Source organism: Cryptomeria japonica, chromosome 5, assembly GCF_030272615.1.
Source record: "Cryptomeria japonica chromosome 5, Sugi_1.0, whole genome shotgun sequence".
Taxonomy (NCBI): domain Eukaryota; kingdom Viridiplantae; phylum Streptophyta; class Pinopsida; order Cupressales; family Cupressaceae; genus Cryptomeria; species Cryptomeria japonica.
Window position 1 is genome coordinate 311,780,735 of NC_081409.1, and position 25,021 is coordinate 311,805,755.

The following is a 25,021-nucleotide window of genomic DNA, read 5'->3' on the forward strand; positions in this document are numbered from 1 at the left end:
TTGAATACACCTCAAGTGGCTTCAATGACTTTTGTGTAGAAACATGAATTAAGAGGGAGTTCTACGTTCCCTACAATCCTTAGCAAAATGGTGTAGCTGAACGAAAGAATAAAACCATTGTTGAAGCTGCCAAAGCTATGATTCACGATTAGGACCTGCAGACCTCCTTATGGGTTGAAGCATCCAAGACTGCAGTGTACATTTAGAATAGATGCCCTCACCGTGTCCTGAAGAACATAACTCCTGAGGAAGCTTTCACTGGAGTCAAACCAAATATCAGCCACCTAAGGATCTTTGGAAGTCCTGTCTATTTTCATGTGCCAAAGGAAAAGAGGACTAAGTTAGAGCCTTCTGGGAAGAAGGGTATCCTTGTTGGATATAGTGAATCTTCCAAGGCATTTCGCATCTACATTCCAGGTCAAAGGTATATTGAGGTAAGTAGGGATGTCACCTTTGAAGAAAATATTGCTTTCAAGAAATCTAAAGGTTCTTTTATTGATAATGATAAAGAAGTTAATGATAATCAATATATGGATACTGATACTAACCCTGAGATTCAGAGGGAGTCTATTGAGCCTCCCGAATCTATTGAGCATGGTGATCCTCTTGAGCCTCTGGATCCAACTGATGGACGTAGAGATATTGCAGTTAGCAAGAAAAGGCCACTTTGGGCTAGAAGCACAATTCAAGATGCAGAAAAGTTTGCAGCTCCTAGTGGCACTTTCAAAGAAAGTAAGAGACCCTTGAAGCTCTCCAACTATGCTGCAATGATGTGCAACATCATTGAGGCTGAACCAACGAGCATAGAAGAAGCCATGAACCAACAAGCATGGAAGTTAGCCATGGACGAAGAGTATCAATTCATCATCAAGAATGATGTCTGGGATATTGTGCCTAGAGCTAAAGGTAAGTCTTGTTTCTTCCAAATGGTTGTTTAAAATTAAACATGCTGTTGATGGTAGTATAGAGAAATATAAAGCTAGATTTGTAGTTTGTGTTTTTTCTCAAAAGGAAGGCATAGATTATGAAGAAACATTTGCTCTTGTTGCTAGATATATTTCCATTAAAACTATTATAGCTATTGTTGCAGCCAAAGGTTGGAAATTACATCAGATGGATGTAAAGACTGCTTTCCTTAATGATGTTATTGAGGAAGAAGTCTATATTGAACAACCTGAAGGTTATGAGATTCATAATAGAGAAACTCATGTGTGTAGACTAAAGAAAGCTCTCTACGGCCTCAAGCAAGCTCCTAGAGCTTGGTATGAAAGCTTTGATAAGTACTTAGTTAGTTTAGGGTTTTATAAGAATGATGCTGATCCTAACATTTACTTTAAAGTATTTAATGGTGAAATGCTAATTCTGGTTTTATATGTGGATGATTTATTTCTAACTGGTGAAGATAGTCTCATCATTAGGTGTAAGAAAGAATTAGAATTAGCTTCTGAATTTGAAATGAAGGATCTAGGTCTAATGCATTACTTTCTAAGGCTAGAAGTGTGGCAAAGACCTAATGGAAACTAACTTGAAGAAGTTGAGTATTTTTGCTGCTAACTTTGATTTTGCAGATCCTTCAGAGTACAGGCAGTTAATTAGATCCTTGATGTATCTAGTCAACACTAGACCAGATATTTGCTATGCAGTGAGTGCACTTAGCCAATTCATGAACCAGCCAAAGCATGTTCACTTGGTGGCAGGCAAGCACATCTTGAGATACTTGCGTGGAACAGTTGGCTATGGGCTGAAGTATCCAATCAACATAGTAATCAATTTGGAAGGCTACTTTGATTCTGATTGGGCCGGAAGTGTTACTAACAAGAAAAGCACTTCAGGAATCTATTTCAACTTGGGTTCCGCTATGATCTCTTGGGCCAGTAGGAAACAATCCCCAGTTGCATTAAGTAATGCAGAAGCTGAATACATTGCTTCAAGTGTGGCAACTAGAGAAGCAGTTTGGCTTCACAAGCTTCTTGCTGGGTTGTTTGGACAACCTTGGGAATCCACTGTTATTTATTGTGATAATTAGAGTTGTATTAAAATGTCTAATAATCCCGTGTTTCATGACATGTCAAAACATGTGGAAACTCATTATCACTATATCTGTGATATGGCACAAAGAGGTGCCATCCAGCTGAAATATTCAACACTAATGAATAGGTTTTAGATGTTCTCACCAAGCCTCTAGCTCAAGTGAAGTTTGAGTACTTTAGAGAAGCTTGGAATTGTGGAGAACACAACATTGATTGAGAGGGAGTCTCAATCTTAGTGATGCAATTTAGTTTGCATCCTACACCCTCTGCGGGCAATGCAAGGTGACATTGTATCCTTCTGTGGAAGAAGGCTGAGGTGTAAGACCTCTTCCACCCTTTGCGGGCAATGCAAGGTTGATCCATTCTCTGTAGGCAATGCAAGATGGACATCATGAAATGAGTTCATGATATTTATGTGTTTTATTTCAGGTATACTTTACGGAGCTTATACATTCATCCTTGCGGGCAATGCAAGATGAAGGTCACGAATGGATCATGACAAGTGGCAGCTATCCTCCCTAGCTAAGAGGGAGTGTTGAAAATAATAGCTAGCTCAGATACCTGATTATTGAATTTTAATGTTGTCAACGACAATTAAAATTCATATGTATTATCTCTCATGTAAATGTATTATTAAGCTGGACCCAAGCATGTAACGTGGAAGACAATTAAATGTAATTATTGGGCTGGACCCATATGTGTAACAAGAGGAAGCATGTAACGTGGAAGGCAATTAAATGTAATTATTGGGCTGGACCCAAATGTGTAACATGAGGAATGTATAATGACAATGTAATATAATTAAATAAACATGCAAGCCGACTTGGGGGTATTTGGCGCCAAAAGGTTGATATAAAACTAACAGCCAATGAAGTCATTCAATCAATCATCTACCACGGATATAATCTGCTCTCCAATGTTGTCGAACTCTCCTTCACTTGTGCGAACTTCTTCAAGGCTGTTGTTAGGTCAAGTTGTCAAGATTTTGAAGTCTCTTCTTGTGCAATTCTGATCAAGTCTCCCTTAGACATCTGCTGTTGATAAGAGATGCATTCTTCACTGTCCTGCTAACTTGCTGTTTGGACAGCAATCTGAGATAAGTTCGTTGTATTGTAATTGCCTACATTTGAGATAATACATATTGTATTTTGGTGGCTGGGTTTTTCACCTCCAAGAGGGAGGTTTTCCCAGGGTATTGGTGTGTCTTGTCTTGTGTTTTCTTTGTTGTTACTGTTCATCTACAATCTGTTACAATCTGATTACTTAAAATTAACATCTGATTGCTTAAACTTAATATGGTATCAGAGCTTTAGGTTCATTCAAAATAATCAGATTATTAGTTGTCCTTCACTTTCAATTTGCTGTTTTAGTTTTGTAAAATGGTTATAGGTCTGAAGGTAGAGGACGGACTTGAAGGTGCCCTCAATTTCACATCATGGAAGGTTCGTGTCCTCCTCGCTCTTGAAGAATTAGAGCTGTTACAGTTTGTGGAAGACAAGGATTTGACTGAACCTTCGGATTCGGAAGAACTAAAGCAATTCAAGAAGAATGCTCTCAAGGCAAAGAAGTTCCTTATTGATTCCGTTAAGGATCATCTTGTTTCAGTCATCTCCAAACTGAAGACAGCCCAAGAGATGTTTAAACATCTTGAAGGGATATATGAGATCAACAACATCAGCCAGACACTTACATTGAGGCAACAACTTCTTCAAGTCAAAATGAGCAAAGGAGATTCAGTCATGTCCTTCTTCATGAAGATTTCAGAATTGAAGGACCAACTCAGCGCCATTGGAAGCGAGGTTGTGGAGAATGATATTGTCATGATTGCTTTGAATGGTCTTCCTGACTGTTGGGATCCTTTCATTCAAAGCATAAGTGGCAGAGTTGAATTTCCTTCCTTTGATCGCCTCTGGTCAGATTGCATTCAAGAGGAGTCATGCCTTGCTGCTAGAGAAATGCATAAAGGAACTCATGGAGGTGATCAACATGTGCTTGCATCCCAATATGTTAGAAGAAAGGGAGGCCATTGGAAGAAGAACAACTTCAAAAGAGATAGAGACTTTTGATAGCATTCTTGATCTATGAGAACAACCTTTTCTAGCCAAGGGAGATCTATGAGACTTTTGATAGCATTCTTGATCAAATTAAGCAAGCAATTTGTCAAAAGGATCCTAAATTGCAATTCTATGAGGAGCATATTAGGCCTATTGTCACAAAGAGGTGGAACACAATGAACACCTCTTGTCATATGCTTGCCTATGTTCTTAATCCAAAGTGGTATGCACCTGGACCTAGTTGAGTTTTTCCTTCTAAGGATGAAGAGGTGATAGAGGGGCTTACAACAACCCTTGCTAAAATGTATAGCAAAGACCAGAGAACCACTCTTTGAGGGTAGTGTCTTCATTTTGCTGATCTTCAAGGTCCTACATTCAGCTAACTAGAAGCTAGGATGGACGAGGCCACCATTGCACAATAAATCCCACTGGATGGTGGAAATTTCATGGGAGGGACACACCAGAATTGAAACAACTTGACATTTGTTTGCTCTCCCAGATTGCTAGTTACTCCGCTTCAGAGAGGAATTGGTCCACCTATGGCTTCATTCATTCCATTAAGAGAAACATGCTTACTTCAAAACGTGCTGAAAAGCTAGTTGCAGTTCATAGTGCCTTGAGACCTAAGGACAGACATATTTTTGAGTATCGACAGACTTTTGGAGCATGATGGGATGTTGATCTTGAAGATGTTAGGCAGATTGATGAGTAGGTGTAACCAGGACTAGTTGGGCTTGGATGATCCACTTTTGCTAGATGGTGATAGTGACTCGGAATGATTCTAAGTCTTTGTATATTGATAGCTTGAATGAGGCCCAATTTTATAGACTATTGTACAATGTATTTTGATGTTTGAGACTTTTGGATATTTTTTTTATGGTTTTTAAATTTTTGGTGTTTAAGACTACTATTATAATGCTTTATTGAAATTTATTATGCTTCTATACTACTATTGGCACAATTTAAATACATTTACTGTTGTTATCAATTATTGACATATGTATCTGTCTTTCTCTCGTTCTCTCTCTATATAATATATTAATATATTTTGAAATATTCACACACACACAAACACACATACGAAAATTTGTATCCTGTCGTCCCCTAATTTTGGGCCTCTAGGAAACATCCCGGAAATGCGTCTCTTGTCGTTGAAATGATAATTTGATGTTGTATTAAACAAAGTAGAGGAATACTCCTTATATAGAATATTATAAGAGGATCTTTTCATAATGGAAATAATTGCGAATAGAAATTCAAAAGATAAGAAGAAAACTTCCTAAAACTAACAAAAGATGAAACACAGAAACAAAAGTTTCTAAATACTAACTAAATGACTAAGATGACCATTATAGCAATATTACAATATTACTTTAATACCCTCCCTTAATGGTCATTCTACTAACTACCCTACAGGAGATGTGACATAATCTATAGGTCATTTGGCCATGAATGCATATAAGGCTGCCCCCTTCTCCTTAGAATGCTATGTGACATGAGCCTACTATTGAGACCCTCCCTGGTTCTACAGAACTTTTGGATATGACCAAGTTTACCAGAAACCTTCTACCACAATCCTTCCAACATAATGTTGGGTAACAAAGTCATTCCTCCGTTTATCTAGAGATTTTGAAATTAACTTTTTAAAACTCGCACAAAAAATCTATCATGATTTTTTGGAAATAAATTAGAAAACTTAGAAAATAGCAACACCCTTCATGATTTTTTGTGGAAAAATTAAGAAAACCCTCTAGCAGAGAAAGAACCCATGATTTTTGTGTGAAAAAAACGTGCAACAAACGAACAAAGAAACCATGATTTATGATCTTTTGAGGAGAAGTTTGTACAAAACCCCCTAGTCTGTTGAAAAAATTTACTTGTAGCCATCACAAGTAAACAAGAATAAAACTCCTTGATTTTTGTGGGAAAAAATCAAGCAAAACCCTCAAATGATTTTTCAAGAAAAAAATCAGAAAACCCACAAATTTTTCTACTAATTTTTTTTGCCAAAACAGAACCTAAGTTCTGATACCATGAAATGATAATTCAATATTGTATTAAACAAAGGAGAGGAATACTCACATAGAATATCACAAGAGGATCTTTTTATAATGAAAATGATCGAGAATAGAAACACAAAATTTAGAAAGGAAACTTCCTAAAACTAACTAAAGACGAAAGATGTAAATTGAAGTTTCTAAATACTAACTAAATGACTAAGATGACCATTATAGTAATATTACAATATTACTTTAATAGCTGTCCCCCCGTCCCCGTCCCCAAAATGCTGTGTAACATAGTATTTCTCATACATGGAAAGCCACTCCTCATGAGAAATCATATGATACGAGAATCCTGAATCAATCAACCAATGTTCATTAGTCATAATATGAAGAGAAGAAACCAAAGCTTCATCATCTGAGTATGAGAATTTCTCTATAGAGGAATCAAATTGCTTCTTCAAATTTCTGCATTCCTTATCATGTCCTCTCTTTCAACAGTTTCAATACTTCACTCTGTTCCTTTTACCAAGATTTTTATATTTGCCCTTAGACTTGTCCTTAGGCCCATCCTTATCTCCTTTAGACTCTCTTTCCTTAGTCTTTCCCTCGACATTGAGATCCTCACCTGAACTATCTATAGCCTTTCTCCTCATTTCCTGTGCCAACAAAGTTGCAACAAAAGCATCCATCTTTGGATCTTCTAGGTTTAGCAGTGACAACAAGAATGAAAATTTCCCATGACTCAGGTAAAGAGCAAATAAGTATGATGTGTTTATCCTCTTCTTCAAACGTTACATCTATAGAGGCTAATTGACTCAAAATCAAATAAAAAGAATCTAAACACTCGACTATTGCTTTTTTTCCTTCATCTTAAGAGAAAACAATTCTTGTTTCAAGTAAAGTTTGTTTACCAAACTTTTGGCTTGGTAGATCTCACCTGTTTGGTTCCATAAAGTGTATGCAGTCTTTTCCTTCAACAAATTTAAAAGAATGGGGTATGAAAGACATAATCTGATTGTACCTCATGTCTTTTTGTCCACCTTTTGCAAATATTCATCAGTAAATTTCTTAGTTATCTTTTCATTCGTCACAGCCACCCATTGATCTCGTTCTTCATGTCAATCCTCCATTCTAAGTTTCCACAACTTGTATCCCATTCCATTGACCTTTGCTATGTCCAAATAAGAAGTTGCAGCAATGGTATCAACATAAATCTGCAAAAAACAGATCAGTCGAAACTCTAGGCTCTGATACCAAATGTTAGAAAAGTAGAGGTAAACAGTAAAATTGGAAGCATCAATTAACTGTAAATTAGATTTAACTATGTTTACCGCATGAAGCTTTAAATCAGCTATAACAGTGATAGCATAGAAATGAAAACTGAACCCATAATGCAGTGTTTAACGTGGAGACAAATGTTTTGTATTATCATCAATGAGTGATTATAAAACAACACTCTAAACTCCTCTTTAGTCTTCAATACAGCAACACAACCCCTGCAAAGCAAAACTTGAACAAACTTAACTGAAACTCCACTCCAAGAACCTATTTTTATAGGAAAATATGCAAGCATGAAGAATGGCGTCGAAGATTGAAAACCCAACGCTTCCCACCTCGTAATCATCATTTTGCAGTTCATAATGACTACTTACAGATCTCTTACAGCTGCCATAAGACATGTCGCATGCATGGGCGCCTTGGGACGAAAATAGCAAAGATTTTGTCATATATGCTGTCATAGTCATCATAGAATCTTATGACAGGTGTCATAGCTGTCATAGATGTTCTTACAACTTATGATAGATGTTGTAACACCCCAAAATAGTAGATTCCCAAGGTGGACGCCTAGGTTGTTCAACTTCACCATTTTACTGTCATCATGATGCTTGCCCAATGAAAGTAACTCAATAACTCCATGCCTGTCAATAGACAATTACCGAGGCCAGTAAAAAGTTAATCATACCAGTAAAATTTTAATTACCACTGTGGGTGAAACCCTCCATCCCTTATGAGTGAAATACGAACAACATTAGGAATAATTAATTACATGGATTTACAAGGTTGATGTCACCTAAAACCCAATAGTGTAATACCATGTCAACATATCATAGTGGACCATTTTATGCTAGCAGTCAAATCCACTAACTGTCCATTTGTATCAGCTATTGTGTGTTGTGGTTACCAATCGAATGGCTATGGCCCCACCTATATTGTTGCCACTTCACAATCCTCGGCTTTCTGTTCAATGCAGCATGTGTGAAAATGGGAGCATTGGAATAGAGTATGGGCAACCATCAAAGAACAACAAGATGATTTTAGTCAGATGCAATTGCAAGTGCCTTGGTAGATATTTATGCAAAACATAGAAGCATGGACAAGGCAAGTGAACGGTTTGGGAAAATCCCTCAAATAAATTTGTTGTTAATGTGAGTTTGACTGCCGTATTGAAGCATATGTAGCCGACAGAGGACAATAGAGGACCCCACCATGAAGAGCACCAACCTGACACATTGCATTGCCATCTCATATATGTGAAGTCGGTGCATGAGTTGAATGCCATTGATTGGGAACTCTGTTTTTGGAGGCATGGGTTTGGATAGAGATCTTGACGGGAAGGGAGCAACTGATCAGACTGGTGAGAATGAGATTAAAATGGAGACTTCTGGTGGTGACAGAGTTGGGTTCAGCGGGCCTAGGAGGACGTCTGAGTGGTCCACCGAACAAAGGAGGAGGCAGGTGGAGTGCCAAGTTTAATGTACCCGAGACTGCTACAGTCTCTGGTGGTGCAGAAGAAGGGTATGCAGAGATCACTTTGGATGTGAGGGATGACTCTGTTGCAGTCCACACTATCAAGGCTTGTCGATGACTCAAGGGTTGCAACATACAACCCAATCCGATGAAGGGTAAAAATGCCAAAGGAGATGAACTGTCTAAAATGAGAATGGACAAACAAAAGTGTTTGAAATTTAAAATGGTCACTGCCCCAATTTTTGCTGCCAACAAATGGTAGAGCACCATGTGCATGCAGTATCTGTTCCAAACAGAAATGATTTTTGTAACGAAGACTAAAGTAAATTTTTTTGTCACTATTGATGTTATTTTGTTACAAGTGCAGGAGATAGCCCTTCCCAATGGCCATCGTTCACTCTCTCCCTCAAATGTTTCCACGTGTTGTACTCATAGAGGATTCTTTTTATTAATTTTGAGAACAATTGTAACAGGCAGATTCATTGCAGAGATTTTTGAGTGTAGTCCTGAGGGCTTGGAGTGCATTTACACTGTCCTGTACAAAAGAATTGATAGAAATTAGGTGCCTCTTTAGTGAACTAATTATTAAGAATTATACTTGTATGTTAGAGTGGCAGGGACGAGTCACTCTGCAACACTTGTTTTTAGATGTCTTCTACATTTTCTGATTCATTGATATCAAGATTGTATTTTTGATTTTTAAGCAAGTGAAGAATGCTGCTACATGTACTCCATCTTATATCTTTTAAATTAGTAGAATAGGAAAATTTGTTTTTGATGATCATTTTAATATATAGTCAGAAGCATATGCAATCTTTAAGTGTCTGTCTTTGGAACCACTTCAACTGTTATTTAATTTATTTTTTGACATTACAAGATATTGGAAGCACATTTTGCAATGCTTTAAAAATTATAAGATGGTGGTTGAAGCATATACTGAAGTTTTTAATCCATTTGGATTGCAATTTCAGCCAAGTATGCAACTCTGCCTGTGATGTGTGCTATTTATTAAAAATAATTGTAACAGAAAATATGGACAAAGGAACATGTCCATAACCCTAAACAGAACAGTTAAAAGGAATTATTTCCATTTGAAACCAAATGACTTATGTAAGAAAATCATAATACTCAGGAGTTAATTAGTTGTGCAAATGAAACATTCTGAGTACCGTGGTACAAATTTATTTTGCAGGTATCTATGAAGACTGAAGTCAGGTGGGTTAGGGATGTGCTAAGGGGAGACGATGCTTACGAGTTGAAGTTGAAACTTCTAGAACAAGTTCCTGAAGAATATCCGTACAAAGATGAGGAATAAACAGCCAGTTGGTCTCTCCGTACCAGTTATAAATTTTTGTTTTTGAAGCAATTTCTGTCCCGATGAATCCGAGAGTATGCTTCAGTATATTATTTCCAGAATATTATTTCTGTGTTATTTTATGAACCACGCCCTCCATTATTGCTAAAGCAGTATTTTTTCAAATTATTTTTCTTTAATGTGGAACTCAATACATGGCCCTTGCAATGTACAAAATAAAGGTATTCTTCTGACTCTTCACTTAATATAAAATTATGTAGAGCCTTACTTCTTAATGACGTATGACTAGCATATGCCTACCTTCATGGGTGTATGTCCTCACAAAAGTGCATTGTTGGATGCTTTCATTTTAACTTGTTTCCGAATACATATTTTTCAGCTCACATGCCAGACTTGGTGAAGGCTGTATTGATAATATAATTTGAATTTGAGGAGATAGCTGTTCATTTCCTTTGAGGAGTTTCCAATGAAAGATTCTGTCGGGAAAAAAGTCCCTTCTCAAGCGAGCCTTCACTGAAAGAAAAATCCACTCCCTGATCTGGAAATGGGCTGATAGTTCAGTGGCAGAATACCCAGGCATGCTAATGGGTGGCCCTGGTTTCAAGTCCTAACTTAATCCATAGAAAATAACATTCCATACAAATGAGAAAACCCTTTAAGATTAAATGGAAAAGACAATTAATACATCAAAATAGGAAATATTTTTCATAAGCCTATTAAAAGTATAAAGGGAAATTAATTGAGCGATGATTGTTGAGATAAGAGAGGAGGCTTCTATAAACACTTCATTCAGATTATAAGAGATGGGAAAACAATTTCTTTTGGAGTAAGAATAAATCCTGAAAAAAAAATCTTCCAATGAAGAAAAGAGTGTTGTAAATCTTGAACAAAGAATTCATGAGAAGTGGAAAGATATTTATTTATATTTTCCTCTCAATTGAAGTTGATATTTTTTTTGTTTGAAAGTAAAGTTGATTTTTTACCTGTGATATAAATTTTAAGTTGGCACTTGCTTTTCATGTACTGCTGAAAATAAAAAACCAAGTGAAAAGTTGATAGTTAGCGGAAGTTCCCATGTGTTTGAAGGGATACAGAATATAATATATTTGTTTTTGATGCATTACACAATTCATTTAATGTTCTCTATGTATTTTTTAGATGATATAGTTTTTATTTTTCTGATTTTTTATGTCGATGGTACGATGCAGTTTTATATTTAGTAAAAAGATCTTGATTAACATATTATAATGCAATAATTTCTTGTTTCTAATTCTCCACTTTTCACTTCCACAAGAAAGACCTTTGATCTAATGCTTGAGCTTTGCTTATATCTACTTGTAATTAATCTTATTACAAATATGATACAATACACAAAAGAGCTGCAATTTGAAATTGAATCGCAACTACTAGGTGAAAGGACACAAAATTGAAACACAAATAAACCATTCTATTGATTCAAGAGATTACAAAAGCTTCTTGGTCAGACCACCTGATGATGAATGAATTACAATAGCCTCATTATATAGAGGTCTTAGATACATCCAAAGACTTATACAAACTTATCTTGAAAAGAATAAAACAAAATAACTAAAAGAACTCCAATTTGAAATTGAATCGCAGCTAGTAGGATTGAAGTTATGTTTATCAGTGTAGAATTCAGCTTTTGAGTATGACAAGATACAATCAGCATTGAACATTCTTTGAACCGAAAAACATTCATTGAAGAAAGCAAACTAAAATGCAATCCAAAACCAAGCAACAAGATCGATATCATTCAAAAACTTCTTAAAAAAATACTAGTAGTCGTAGTGATTTTAGTATTCACGTACAATTTTATAAGATCCAGGCATATGATTTTTAACTGCGCGCACATTAGGGAAAATGACAACTGATTCTAGAGTCTCTGCATAAGCATAAGGATTCACACAAAGGTTGACCATGCAAACAAATTGGATGTGCTTAATTGGCCAAACGTAATTGACTGCTATCAAAGAAGAAACGTATCATAATTTGACAATGATGTTTGAACGAATTTGGTGGTACATTGGAATTCTACTTGTCTTAGGCAATATTAGCATGTTTTCACCTGAGAAACTGTACCGAGTCTCTGATATTGAGTTTCCAGTTTTGTTTTATAACAGCCAAATCTAGAAATGGAAGCTTAGCTAGAGTAAGAGAGTGGGCTAAGAGAACAACTGGAACACCAAGGGTTGTGATTGATAAATCTAAAGATCAAGATCTGATCATAGGAGGCTGCGGCGTGGGTCTTCTTATTTTTATATTATTTGAGGCTTATTGAAGCTATAGAAAAGGTTGGATTCATTGCGCTAAGGGCCTTTGCACGTGTTGTAATTTCCTCGTTAATAGATATCAAATGTGTATTTTGAAACGCTTTTATAAGTAATAGAATTCATTGTTTTGTTTCTCCATAACTTTTTATTTTTTTTAAATTTTTTTATTTTTATTTTTTTTTGTTTGTGTTGTTGTGTACTTTGTGTTTCTATTACATTAGCTGGTATTACAAGTTTTTTGAGTTTTGGAGGAGGCGAGTTGTGCTATGTAATGGGAACCAAATTTGTTGTGTATTATAGGGGACCCAAAGGCAAAAATGTTTTACAAAATTGGAAGGAGAAATGTGATAACCCAAAGAATCTCATGACAATGATTTGGTTGACACATTGAGGACCACATAGGTAAAGTTATTGAGATGCAAAGGTGAGAAGTGGTTGTGACTGCAAATGTTGATAATGATGAGAGAATACGTTTTGAAGTTCATGATGATGACACTTTAAAGTTTAGAGAATATGCACATTGCAAAAGATAATTTTTTCTTATCATTGATGATCATAGGGAGCAAAGCAAGATGTGATCTCCCAAGCTACTTAGGAAGCTTAAATCTAGAAGACTTGTTAGATTGGATCACTAAGTTGGAGAAGTATTTTGAGTTTGAATCCGTAAACTTAAAGCATGCAAAGTAAATCATTGTGGAATTGAAAGGACATGATACCTTATGGTGGTATTAGTGTAGGAGAAAATGTATAGAGAGAGAAGTGCAAGATCTTAATGTGGGATCACATGGTGATAATGGTTAAAGGATTAGTTTATATCCAAAGGGGCTAGTTAGAAGCTCCATAACTTGCACTGCCATGAGACATTTGTGAAATGTTACACCAATGAGTCCTACCAACTCAATATCTATGCAAATCATGTGGAAGATGGAAAGTCATGTGGAAGATGACATGGAGAACATTTCAATGTATGTTATTGGTTTATACATTTCCATATAGGATAAAATTTGTTTGTGATAAATACATTCCTTGGAGAAGGCCTATCAACTATCACTTCATGGCAATGTCAAGAACAAAGAAAAGGCAAATATGGTGGTGGAAGCAAAACTTGTGAGAGGAAATTGTTGAATCTAGAAGTACTATTTATAGTATGAAAGGCAAACCAACCTCCAAAAGGTGGAAGTGGAAATTAAGGTTGTGACGAAGGCTTTAGTGGGATTGTCTTTAGTTGTGGACAACTATGCCATCAAACATTTGAGTGTTTAGATGTCATGTGAGAGCAAAGTCATTTGAGAAACATCTACTTGTTGCACGAGGGAAGATGAGACAAGAAATGAAATAGAAAGTGGCATCTTTAAGGTTAGTGGAATTTTGATGATGAGAAAGGTTTTGCTTAAGTCGATGGATGAAGAAAATGAATCATGGGAGACAAGTGTTGCAAATCGATCATTAGTAGTGACAACACAAACAACTTGATGTTTGTAGAGATGGCTTGGAAGTTGGGGGTTACAAAATGTTGTGCACCCACTGTAGAGAGTATTGTGATTGCAAAATGGAGAATAGCTCATTGCGAATGAGCAAAGCTCTACACTCTGCATTATAGGATATATAGATGAAGAATGTGTGGCATGATCTTGATGGATGCATGCCATAAGATATTGGGTAGACTTGGGTAATATGATGGAAGCACAATTCATAACAGGAGAAAAATCACCTTTACCATATTTAAGAATGGGGAAAAAATGAATTGTTGCTAATGGAGGTTGAGTAAAAATGTTCATAAGGAAAATTGATGTTGATCTTAGCAAAATAGTTTCTCAAGGAGGCAAGGGGTTTACATGATTGCTATGTGCTAGTGCTCAAGCCCACATAGAAGGAGGCAAAATAAATAAGTTGCATAGCTCTTGGAAGTTAAAAATTGAATCATTGCTCAAAGAATTCATTGGTGTCATGGATTATGGAATACCATAAGAATCACCACCATTGTACAACATATTTTATTGTATGAATTTGATTCTAGGTTCTAGTTTACCAAACAATGTGTCACACATGATGAGCCCTAACATGAATGTAAAAAGAATGCACAGGTATAATTTTTGGAATGAGGTACTATATGCGAAGCTATTAGCTCTTTTACAATGCTTGTATTACTTGCAATCAAGAAGGGGGGATATAAAGGATGTTTAGATTCCATGTGATGAACTAGAATGCCATCAAATACCAATTTTCATTATTACACTTTGATAATCTAATGAATTGTTTGAGGAGTGAAATATTTTTTAAGATTGATTTGAAGAGTGGATATCGTCATATTATAATAAGAGGAAAATAATGAAAGACCATAATCAAAATAATAGAAGACTTGTATGAGTGGATGGTTAAGTTATATGGGCTAAGCAACATGTCAAACACATTCATAAGGTTGATGAACGAGGTTCAAAAGCTAGTTATCAAGTTTTTGGTAATTTGTATTAATAACATAGTGTTGCTCAATAAGGAAAGGTAGGGGGAGGTGATGAGTGCGGGAGGTCTTTGGACTCTAGGAGTGAAAAGTTGCGTGTGAATTTAAAGAAGTGCAATTTCATGAAGGTGTCCACATACTTTGGGTTCATTATATATTGAGATGGATTATGAATGGAGAAAGAGAAAGTCTACACAATTCTCCAGTGACTAGAACCAAAGAGTGCACCAAAATTTTGTAGTTTCTACGGACTATTGAGCTTCTGATGCACTCCCTATATAGTAAGGAGAGATTTGATTGGATGGTTGTTGTTGCTAATAGTTTTGACTCTCAAAGAAGGTGGGTGACAAACGAGTTAACACATACACTAATTTTAGAAAAAAGGTTATCTAGGTTGATTGCAATGCCAATGAAAAGACAATTAATCCCATGTTAAGCCAAGGTAGATTCACCACTTAATTTAGTGAGAAATTGAATGATGCTAGGTAGAAGTACTTTGTATGTGATCAAGAGCTTTATACCATTGTTTGGACTTTGAAACAATGGAGGCATTATTTCTTGTTAAAGAAATTTTTACTATGCACATATACTAGGCATTGAATTTCATTAATAGTTAGGTGAAGCTAAACCAAACTCTCATCAAATGGGCATAATGTTTGCAAGGTTACTCTTTTATGGTAAATCATAAAATTGTTGTAATTAACAAAGTTGTAGATGCCTTCAATAGGTGGTAGGTGTTATTGTTCAAGATGAAAGTTGTACTAATGGGCCTAGGATTGATGAATGATTTGTAAGGTATAGATTCAAATTTTGTACATGCATTGATAGAGCCTTAGGTTGGAGGTAGAGGCTTTTATAAATATTACTTTATGTTGAAGGATGTTTGTTTAGAAGATATCAATTGTATTCTATGGAATTTGATGCAAGGATCACATTCAAAAGTCACATAGTGATGGTCTTAGAGGACTCTTCGGCACATACAATTGTCAATCCATATTGGAGAGACACTACTAGTTGAGTTTGAATAAAGATATGAAAACATTTGTTGAGCATTACAAAATGTGTCAAATAAAAAAAATAGTAGCACAAAATGTTGGGATTAAGGTGTCTCAACATTTGCAAGTCTTAACATTGGTATTTAGTTTTATTTATTTAATATGTGGTTAACTTTTGAGCCTACAAGGAGAATTTTGTTTGCACATGTTATTTCATCATCTAGTGGGAGTTGGCATGTTGACCTATCATCCTATTGAGAAGGTGACATGACTTATCTTGTCCTCAAATGGAGATAGGCGTCCCATTTAGAGGACCTTGGACTTTTGTGCTATTGGGAGACAACTGTCATGTGATGACAAATTTATGACACACCAACCTATGATAGTTCATGACAAATTTTATGATAGAATGAACAAGTGTCAGAGGCACAGGTTTGCACGGAGAAGGTGGACACCAATATTGGGTAATGACAAGCTATATGAGAATCTGCTATCATTAGACAATTATGATTGATTTTGTTACAACTATAAGTGTTGCCAGTAATGATTATTTTTATGATAGTTGTAGGAGCATTTGCCATACCTAAGGATAGTAAATTTTGGGTGCTCTACTTAGAAGGTTTAGTTGGGGAGATATTTGGAGATGTACATGTGTCATTTGCATGCTTACACAGGTGGTTGAAAAAGTGTGCCACGTGTTTTGCATGACCCCATCTTTTGTCTTCATGTAGAAGATTTGTCCTTTGTTGTATTTCTCTATATAAAGTGGTCTTGGAGAGAATTATGCATGTTGTGTTTTGCAAGTAAGTGTTACACTGCCACAATTAATCCATATTGTAGGTTGTCAATTGTAGACTCCCTTTGAAGAAGCAATGCACTACAATGTTATTGTAGCTGTTGTTTTAGTTACTGTGGGGTTTTTCTCTTGAAAGGATTTTTCGCACGATATATCTTGTGTTAATTGTTGTATATCTTTATGCATGTTCATTATCTCATTTTGAATGTGTTTCTATTTTTGTAATAGTTAAGATTTAGGAAGCATTTTTCATACCTTAGCTTCCTTTAACAAAACACATGGTTGTATAAGTCATTATGCATGCCATACAATTCTTGGGAGGATTTTTCCCTTGGAATATCATGCAGTTAGAGGCAATGATTCTATTTTTGTAGTTGACGAGTTTTAAAAAACAAAACTTTATTCATTGTTAGAAGTCAAATGATGTATTGAGGATCCTTCACGTTTTTTTCAAGGAGATAGTGAGATTACATTTCTTCTTGTAGAGTATCACCTTAAATATATCCACTAATATATTTAATCATTTTTAGTGCACCCTATAGATGATGTCGGGAACACAACTAAATTGTAGTTCTTCATACCATCCACGAATAGATGGGCAAATAGAGGTTGTTAATCAAAGTCTTGGTACTAGATTTTGCATAGATGATTAATCATAGAGAAACCTACATAATGGGATTCTATGTTGACAAACATATAGTTTGTGTTTAATAATTTGGTGAACAAATCTATAGGGAGGATACTAGTCCAAGTTCGAACATTTCTAAAGGGTATCACAAATATGTTGAATTTTAAGATAATAAGAACATCAATGTAGATGCACTTTATAATTCACACAACACATAAATTATGTCCGTAATTAAGTCAATAAACAATTAGAGGAAAGCAACACAAGATATAATTTGCACATGAATGAGCATTGTGAGAGAAGACTTACTCAAAAACTGAGTCATGAGACACTTGTGGGAAAAACATGTATGGAATTAAGTTTCTTGAAGGAATGCATATGTTAATAAAATTGCAATGCCTTTGATTTGTATTCCTATCATTGACACAATCCCAAATACATCACACAAATGCGTGAAGTTTCAAACTGGAAAAAATACAAACCTAAGAAGCAAGGAGATGAGGTTGTGTAGAAATTAGACATACATTACAAACAAGACTCGATAGAGAAATTACAAAGAATCTCATTGGAGAGGACTCTTGGATATTTGAAGTAGAATTATGTTGACTTGGATGTTTGAAACAACCTTTTGTTCAACCTTAAATTTGAGCACTAAGCTTAAAATTCTCACCTAGAATGTGATGCAAGAGCATCTTAGGGTTTGTGCAATCTTGCATCATTTAAAAATATCTGTTGCACACAAGTTGTCTACCTATGAGAATGACTTATTTATTTATGTTATGTTTTTGTGCACATGTTTTCTCACCACATGTGTTGTTGTGGTTCTATAGAAGGATCTTTTAAGAATTCTTGCTTATTTGTATGATTATTTTAATTGCTGCCAAGGCATAAAAATGAAGACCAAAACATTGATTTTGTACTATGTTTATGTTGTACTTTAGAGATACAATAATGAAGAAGAAATTATATACACAAATAATTGATAGGATAAAAAAAAGGAAACACACACACACAATGTTCACATTATATTCTCATATTATCTACTTCACATTCTTCTATTCATATTGGAGTCCTATAATCTAACTCTCATTTGTTCCTATACTTCATGCTCTTATCTCACATTTGTTTTTTCCTTATACAATCTCTTGAGGCCTCTTAATTGTGCCTTTTCCTCATATCCTTTCATAATAACTCTTGTTATCTTCTTTTTCACGTGACCATGTCTTCCTTTATTATATATTTTATCACTTATTTAAGCATATGATGGTGTATTTTGTTGTGAAAGGTGTGTCAACCTTGCATCCAAATGTTTATTTACCATTTTATCTTCACATGAGAAAGAGATCATCTCATTGTGTGATGGTATTATTGGCCATACGTCAACTATCTTGAAATGTGTGTAAGATGTTGTAAGAGCATCCAAAATCATTATGTTGTTAAGAGAATCTTATGATATTGTAATATGTGGGAGTTACTTATGATGAGTTTTATGATACATAAGAGAATATAAGATGAAGGTTATATTGGAACATTGACTATCATTATTGTAGTTTATGACACATGTCATAAAACATCTCTAAATGGATAATGGAGATGATATGAATTGCCTAAGTTAGGTGTCTAATCATGAGAAGCTATGACATACCATGAAATTCGAAGCTTCTAAATACGTTTGGAGACCCATGTAGAATTCTGAGAATTATGATGTTGGAATTTATGCCATGAGATTTTGAGCACCATAATTCTTGCATGATGGTACATGGTTTTACAACCCCATTAGATGGCTTCCTATTTATGCTTCATCTATTTGTTGGATGCTTAGGTTGGATTATTTATATGATGCATTGTAGGGATGTATTTATGTGGCTGAAAATACTCCAAAACTTCTTGTTGGTAGTTTTGTATATGAGCATTTGCTAAAGTTGTGTTTAACTATGCTATTATTGCAATACAATTGGTTCTTTCTTTAGAATGTGGTAATTGTCTTCCCAAAGGATTTACCCATGTATATCATTGTGGTATGGTTATTTATTTTTGTGTTAGCATTCTTTCACAAATTTTTTTAGATTGTATTTACTTGTTCCACATATTAGCTTCCTTTTATTTGATGTTAGAGACCTCGATCAATTGAGGTCCTAAGTAGTAGGAAAAGTATGTTTTGTTCTAATTTTTTTTTTAAGTGGGAATGTGTAGATGAGATATTGTTTCAAGATGAAGACCAAAATAAAGATGATATTTTTTTGGGCAAGCCTGTCTAGGTGGGATAAGATTTAATGATAATAAATTTGAGCTACAACATCTCAAGATGGAATATTTGCCCACAAATTAAGATCTGTGAGTTGTAGTCTCCATAAGCAAACTTATATCAATGGTAACATATGATTGGGCTATGCAGGGTAGGAAAGAAATGAGTCTTATTATTTGACTACTTTAATGTTATTAAATATTTAAGAAGAACCCTACCATAAGAAACCTATAGACAAAGTTAGGGAACCTATATTAGGAAAAATCCTTGGTTAACAAGATTTTTCTATGGAAGAAGTTATACATTTTGAGGATGGGTGATGGTGATTTTGTGGTTGGGTATCTTAATACACTCAACATGACCATGAACTAGTTATAGTTGGTGTGATAATTAAATAATATCAAAGCATGAATCTTATTTTCTTTTCTAGACTCATGGGTTAAATTAGTGATGACTATTATGAGCATTCTTTAAAGCTTTTATGTGATGAAGTGATTTATTTACTCATGGAGGAGTTGTGTTGAATTATTTTTGAGTCTGTCAAGTTAGCTTTTACTATTCTATTATTAGTGGAAGAAGCTTGTCAACATAAGGATATTCTAAAGGAATTAAAAACATAAGAATATTCTAAAGGAATTAAAAACATAAGAATAATCTAAAGAAATTAAAATCATAAGAATATTCTAAAGTAATTATACATAATATTCATAGTCCTAATACCAAAGAGTTCCAACCGTTCCATGTTTTCGATTCCAAACTATTTTCTATTTAGTAATTTATTTATAGAATACTTGCTTAAGAAATCTCCTCAAGGTTGGATAAAATCATTCTAGATATTGTCTCTCAAGAGTAAGATAGGTTTGTGCCTTGAATAGACATAACTAAGGGGTTATTGGTTGTGCATGAAGGAATCTACTAAATCCAACTGCAAAAACTTCATACCATGGTATATGATGAAATCTTATGAGAGGGTAAACTAGGAGTTCCTAATGATTGGTTTAATCAAATTTGACTTTTCTAAGACATGGTGTAGGTGGGTATTTTTGAGAACATCAATGATTATATTCTGAGTTCTTGTGAATGGGACCCAAGGGATTTTGGATTCATCTCAAGCTTTAAGATAGGGGGACTCTTTCTTATTTACCCTAATGGTTGAGGCTCTTAATATATACACACAATCAAAATCCAATAATAACTTAGGGTGGAGTTAATATCCATAGAAAGAATGATACAATCACTCACACTTTATTTGTTAATGAATTCTATTTGGCAAATCCACTTTTGTTGAAGCTAAATCTCTTAAGAAATTTCTCATAGGTCATTGTGTAGCTCTAGGTAAAAAAATACATGGGATCGAGTCATAAATATTTTTCAAATCCTCCATCATTCAAAAAAGGATTTCTAAATTTATTGTCTTCTTGATTGATGAGCTACCTTGTTAATATATAAGTGTTCTCCTTTTCTATGGAAGTATAAAGAGTGAATTTTTGAAGAATGTTATTTTGATAATTTAATGAAAAATCTTCTAGAAAAGCAAGTGGCTATATGTGGATGATAAAATCACAATGATCAATTTTTTTCCTATTAGTCATCCTTATCTACGTGATGTGGATGTTAATTATTCCCACATCTGTTGTCTCAGATTTGGAAAATGTTTTCAAATTTTTTCTATGGAAAGGAAATGCAGATAAAAAGGTCACAATTAACATTTTTGGACAAGGCCTACAACCAACATATTTAGAAGGTATAGGGATGTATGATCTTGAGGCTTAAGACATGTAATTGGGAGAAACATTGGCTTAGTACATCTACACAAAAGTAGTAAAAAAAGGTGTAAATTATGCATGTGAAATAATTGGATACAAGGGATAAGGAGCAAAACTTTATAGTCTCAAATCCTCTAGTCAACTCCAAAATATGGAACTTCATAATTGCAAATTGGAAAATAATTTTAGCAATGTTGTGCTAGATAATTCACAATGGATCTAAATCTCCCTTTTAAGAGGAATTATGACATGATTATTCCCCTTTAAGTAAAAGGATGTATCTCATTGAAAGAGGAAAATATTTGAAGCAAGAGTCGGGATCAAGAGTAAAGGATTATGTAAAGCTCTCATTAGATGATGCTTTCCCAAGAACAAATTCGTGATACCTTCAATTTAGAAAGCTATGATAGAAGAAATATTAGCACAAAGATACTTATTGTACCCTCCTAGGATGATGAATTGATTTAGATGATATATAAATTGAGAAACTAAGTTAAATGAGACTACCTTACCTCTTCCTAGATGGCCTCTCCCACACCTTGGCCTTACAATTTATGTTAGAACAATGGAGATCTCTCAAAACTAGGTCTCTTTGTGTACCTTACCATCCAAAATAATATTTTGATTATTTTGTTTTTTCAAAATTGGGATTGTTCTCTTTTAGATGTGTGCTCTATAGAAAAGAAGAGGACGAAACTGATCACCTGTTATTGAAATGTGATACCAACAAAACATTCTAGAAATGGTTGAAAGAGAAGTTAGGTTGGGAAGGCGTCTCTCCAAATAATCCCCTCTAGAATTTTCATAGTTGGCCTTTTCTACATAATGACTCCAATTATGCTTGTGTACAAAAGATCAGTTCCCTCCCTAATTGCTCAACATATTTGGATTGAATGAAAATTTAGAATATTTAGGAAATCATTCTCCATAATTGAAGATCTCATGTCTAAGTTTAAACATGCACAAAGATACTTATTGTACCCTCCTAGGATGATGAATTGATTTAGATGATATATAAATCGAGAAACTAAGTTAAATGAGACTACCTTACCTCTTCCTAGATGGCCTCTCCCACACCTTGGCCTTACAATTTATGTTAGAACAATGGAGATCTCTCAAAACTAGGTCTCTTTGTGTACCTTGCCATCCAAAATAATATTTTGATTATTTTGTTTTTTCAAAATTGGGATTGTTCTCTTTTAGATGTGTGCTCTATAGAAAAGAAGAGGACCAAACTGATCACCTGTTATTGAAATGTGATACCAACAAAACATTCTAGAAATGGTTGAAAGAGAAGTTAGGTTGGGAATGCGTCTCTCCAAATACTCCCCTCTAGAATATTTGTAGTTGGCCTTTTCTACATAATGACTCCAATTCTGCTTGTGTACAAAAGATCAGTTCCCTCCCTAATTGCTCAACATATTTGGATTGAATGAAAATTTAGAATATTTAGGAAATCATTCTCCATAATTGAAGATCTCATGTCTAAGTTTAAACATTCAATTTAAAAAATATTATGTCTAACATTATAAAAAACACAAGTCTAACAATGATAAGTTCTCAAATAAGAACAATAGGATCTAGAAACTATTTCCCAACATTATACCTCCACCTATATGGGATTCATTTTCCAATGTTAAATATGATCTTGTCAAAGCACAATTAGATGACCTCCTCCTTTAGGTTCTTTGGCAAAACTAAATCTTGATGGAGCCTTCACGAGAAACCCATGTCAACTCATTATCCAATTAGAAAAATTAACAAACTCATTAGTAAGAATAAAAAAATATTATTGAAGCATATACCCTCCTAAAGGTTCTCAACTAGAAAAAAGATGACTAAATGAACATTTCAATTGAAAGAAATTTCATGATCATCATTAATGTGATCAAGAGTAGACCAATCTCTAATTGAAAAATTTAACATATATTCCATTCCATTTGAATAATATGAATGCAACTATTATTATAGATAAGTAAGCAAAATGATTGATCTTTTGGCTAATCTCACAATTGACTAAGGAAGATACAATGTTTTTCACTCCTTCCTCAACCTCTAAATTCAAAACTTTATTAAAGGTCTTATTAGGGGGAGTGAGGAAATGACCATGAGAACTCCTTGGACCTAATTTCTTTTCTAAGGTACAACATATAGTATGCCATATCACCAAATTTGGGGTGACACATTACGTGACAATTGGTAAAGGTGATATGATAATTGTGTTATTTTAACAAGATTATTATTGTCACCTTTCTCTCACTGTGAAATCATCTTGGGATAATAAAATAATATTTTGATAGAAATTTGTTATGGATTCGACGGTTAGATTCACCTCCCTTTACAATTTTTTTCTACATTATCACTCCCCTTTGTCCAAAGACATTAGGGGAGGTGTATTTATTACTGAATTAATTTGGCTTTTAGTCCCATGAGGTAGATGTATGGTGGGAAATTATAAAAGTGATAGCTAGGATATCAAAATGTGCTAGGCATTTGGTTTTTGCAAATGGATAGTGTCAAGATAAAAAAGGTCAAAATGAACAAGAAAATCATCATACATTGACCTCTCTAATGGGGCCTTGTGCTATATTCATGTTGTTTTGGTGCTTCTCTCCAATGTGAGAGTGCACGAGTCTTAAATTACTCCTCCAACTTTAGGTTTAGTTGATTTCAGAAAAAGTGGCTACTTTTGACCCCCTTTTTGTTCACCATATTAGTGCGCTTACCCAAATGCACATCTAAATCCTATGAGAGATATAAATCTATTGGTAAGCTAAAGGAAAAATGTCGGAATTATGAAAAGATTAGCCATTAAAAAATAGATTGAAAGGAGAAGAAAAAGAGAAATATTCTGATGATAAGTTCAAGGAGTCCTTAAGAGATGATGGTGACACCTTTCTTGAAACCTTAGCTACACAACGTAAGAATATGTGTGGTTGATTGAATCTAGTGTATCTTTTCACATGGCCTCACATCAAGGTTAGTTTACAAAATATAAATAATATGATTGTGGGAAGATGTATATTAAAGATGATTTACATTTAAAGATTATTGGCTATGAAAAACTCCTAATTCTATTTCCTAATGGATGATTGAAGGGGATTAATGTTAATCTTATTTCGGGATTGCTCACAGGCGGCATTTTGATCGAGTGGTAGCATCTCTTTTTACCTTCAGCCCCTTTTCCCGTTTGCCAGCGTGTGACCCAGGTGGCGTCTTGGTGTTGCCTCTAGGTGCTCATTTTTTCGTTCAAAGTAGGGAGAACGCGGAGCTGCCATGTGGCTGGGTTTTTACAACATGGTTCACTCTTTGGCCGCACCATTCATTATGCGAGGGTAAGGACACTTGGTATCCCCATGCTGCCCGATTTGGTTTTTTTTTGCGCTCATCTTCGAGTGTCCCCCGAGCTACCACATGTCTTCCATGGTGGTTCATGAACCAGGATGCGGTTTGTATCATGGTTTTCTTGTTGGGCAAGTGCAAGGATCGCTATGATGTGGTGGAGATAACAACTTTGAAGGTTGTTTTGTTGGGTAGTGTCTCGCTGTGTGCCACGCCAGGTTTTCTTGTCAGAAGCGGTTGCTAGGATGTCGCTGATGCTGCAAGCTGTTAGTTAGGAGCCGTGGGCTCTATTTATGCTTTCTTTTCCTTGCTTAGAAGGGTTCAAAGTTTCAGAAAGATTTTAGACTTTG

General features: G+C 34.9%; 1 protein-coding gene across 1 annotated transcript in view; it reads left to right on the top strand.

Annotated features, from left to right (window-relative positions):
- LOC131062826 (uncharacterized) overlaps nt 1–10,425 on the top strand; it is a 115,889-nt gene extending 105,464 nt beyond the window's left edge. Inside the window, exon 5 of the mRNA XM_057996569.2 lies at nt 10,028–10,425. Within this exon, the coding sequence (XP_057852552.1) occupies nt 10,028–10,150 (123 nt within the window). The 3' untranslated portion in view covers nt 10,151–10,425. The remainder of the gene's footprint in view (nt 1–10,027) is intronic.
- The last annotated feature ends 14,596 nt before the right edge of the window (nt 10,426–25,021 follow it).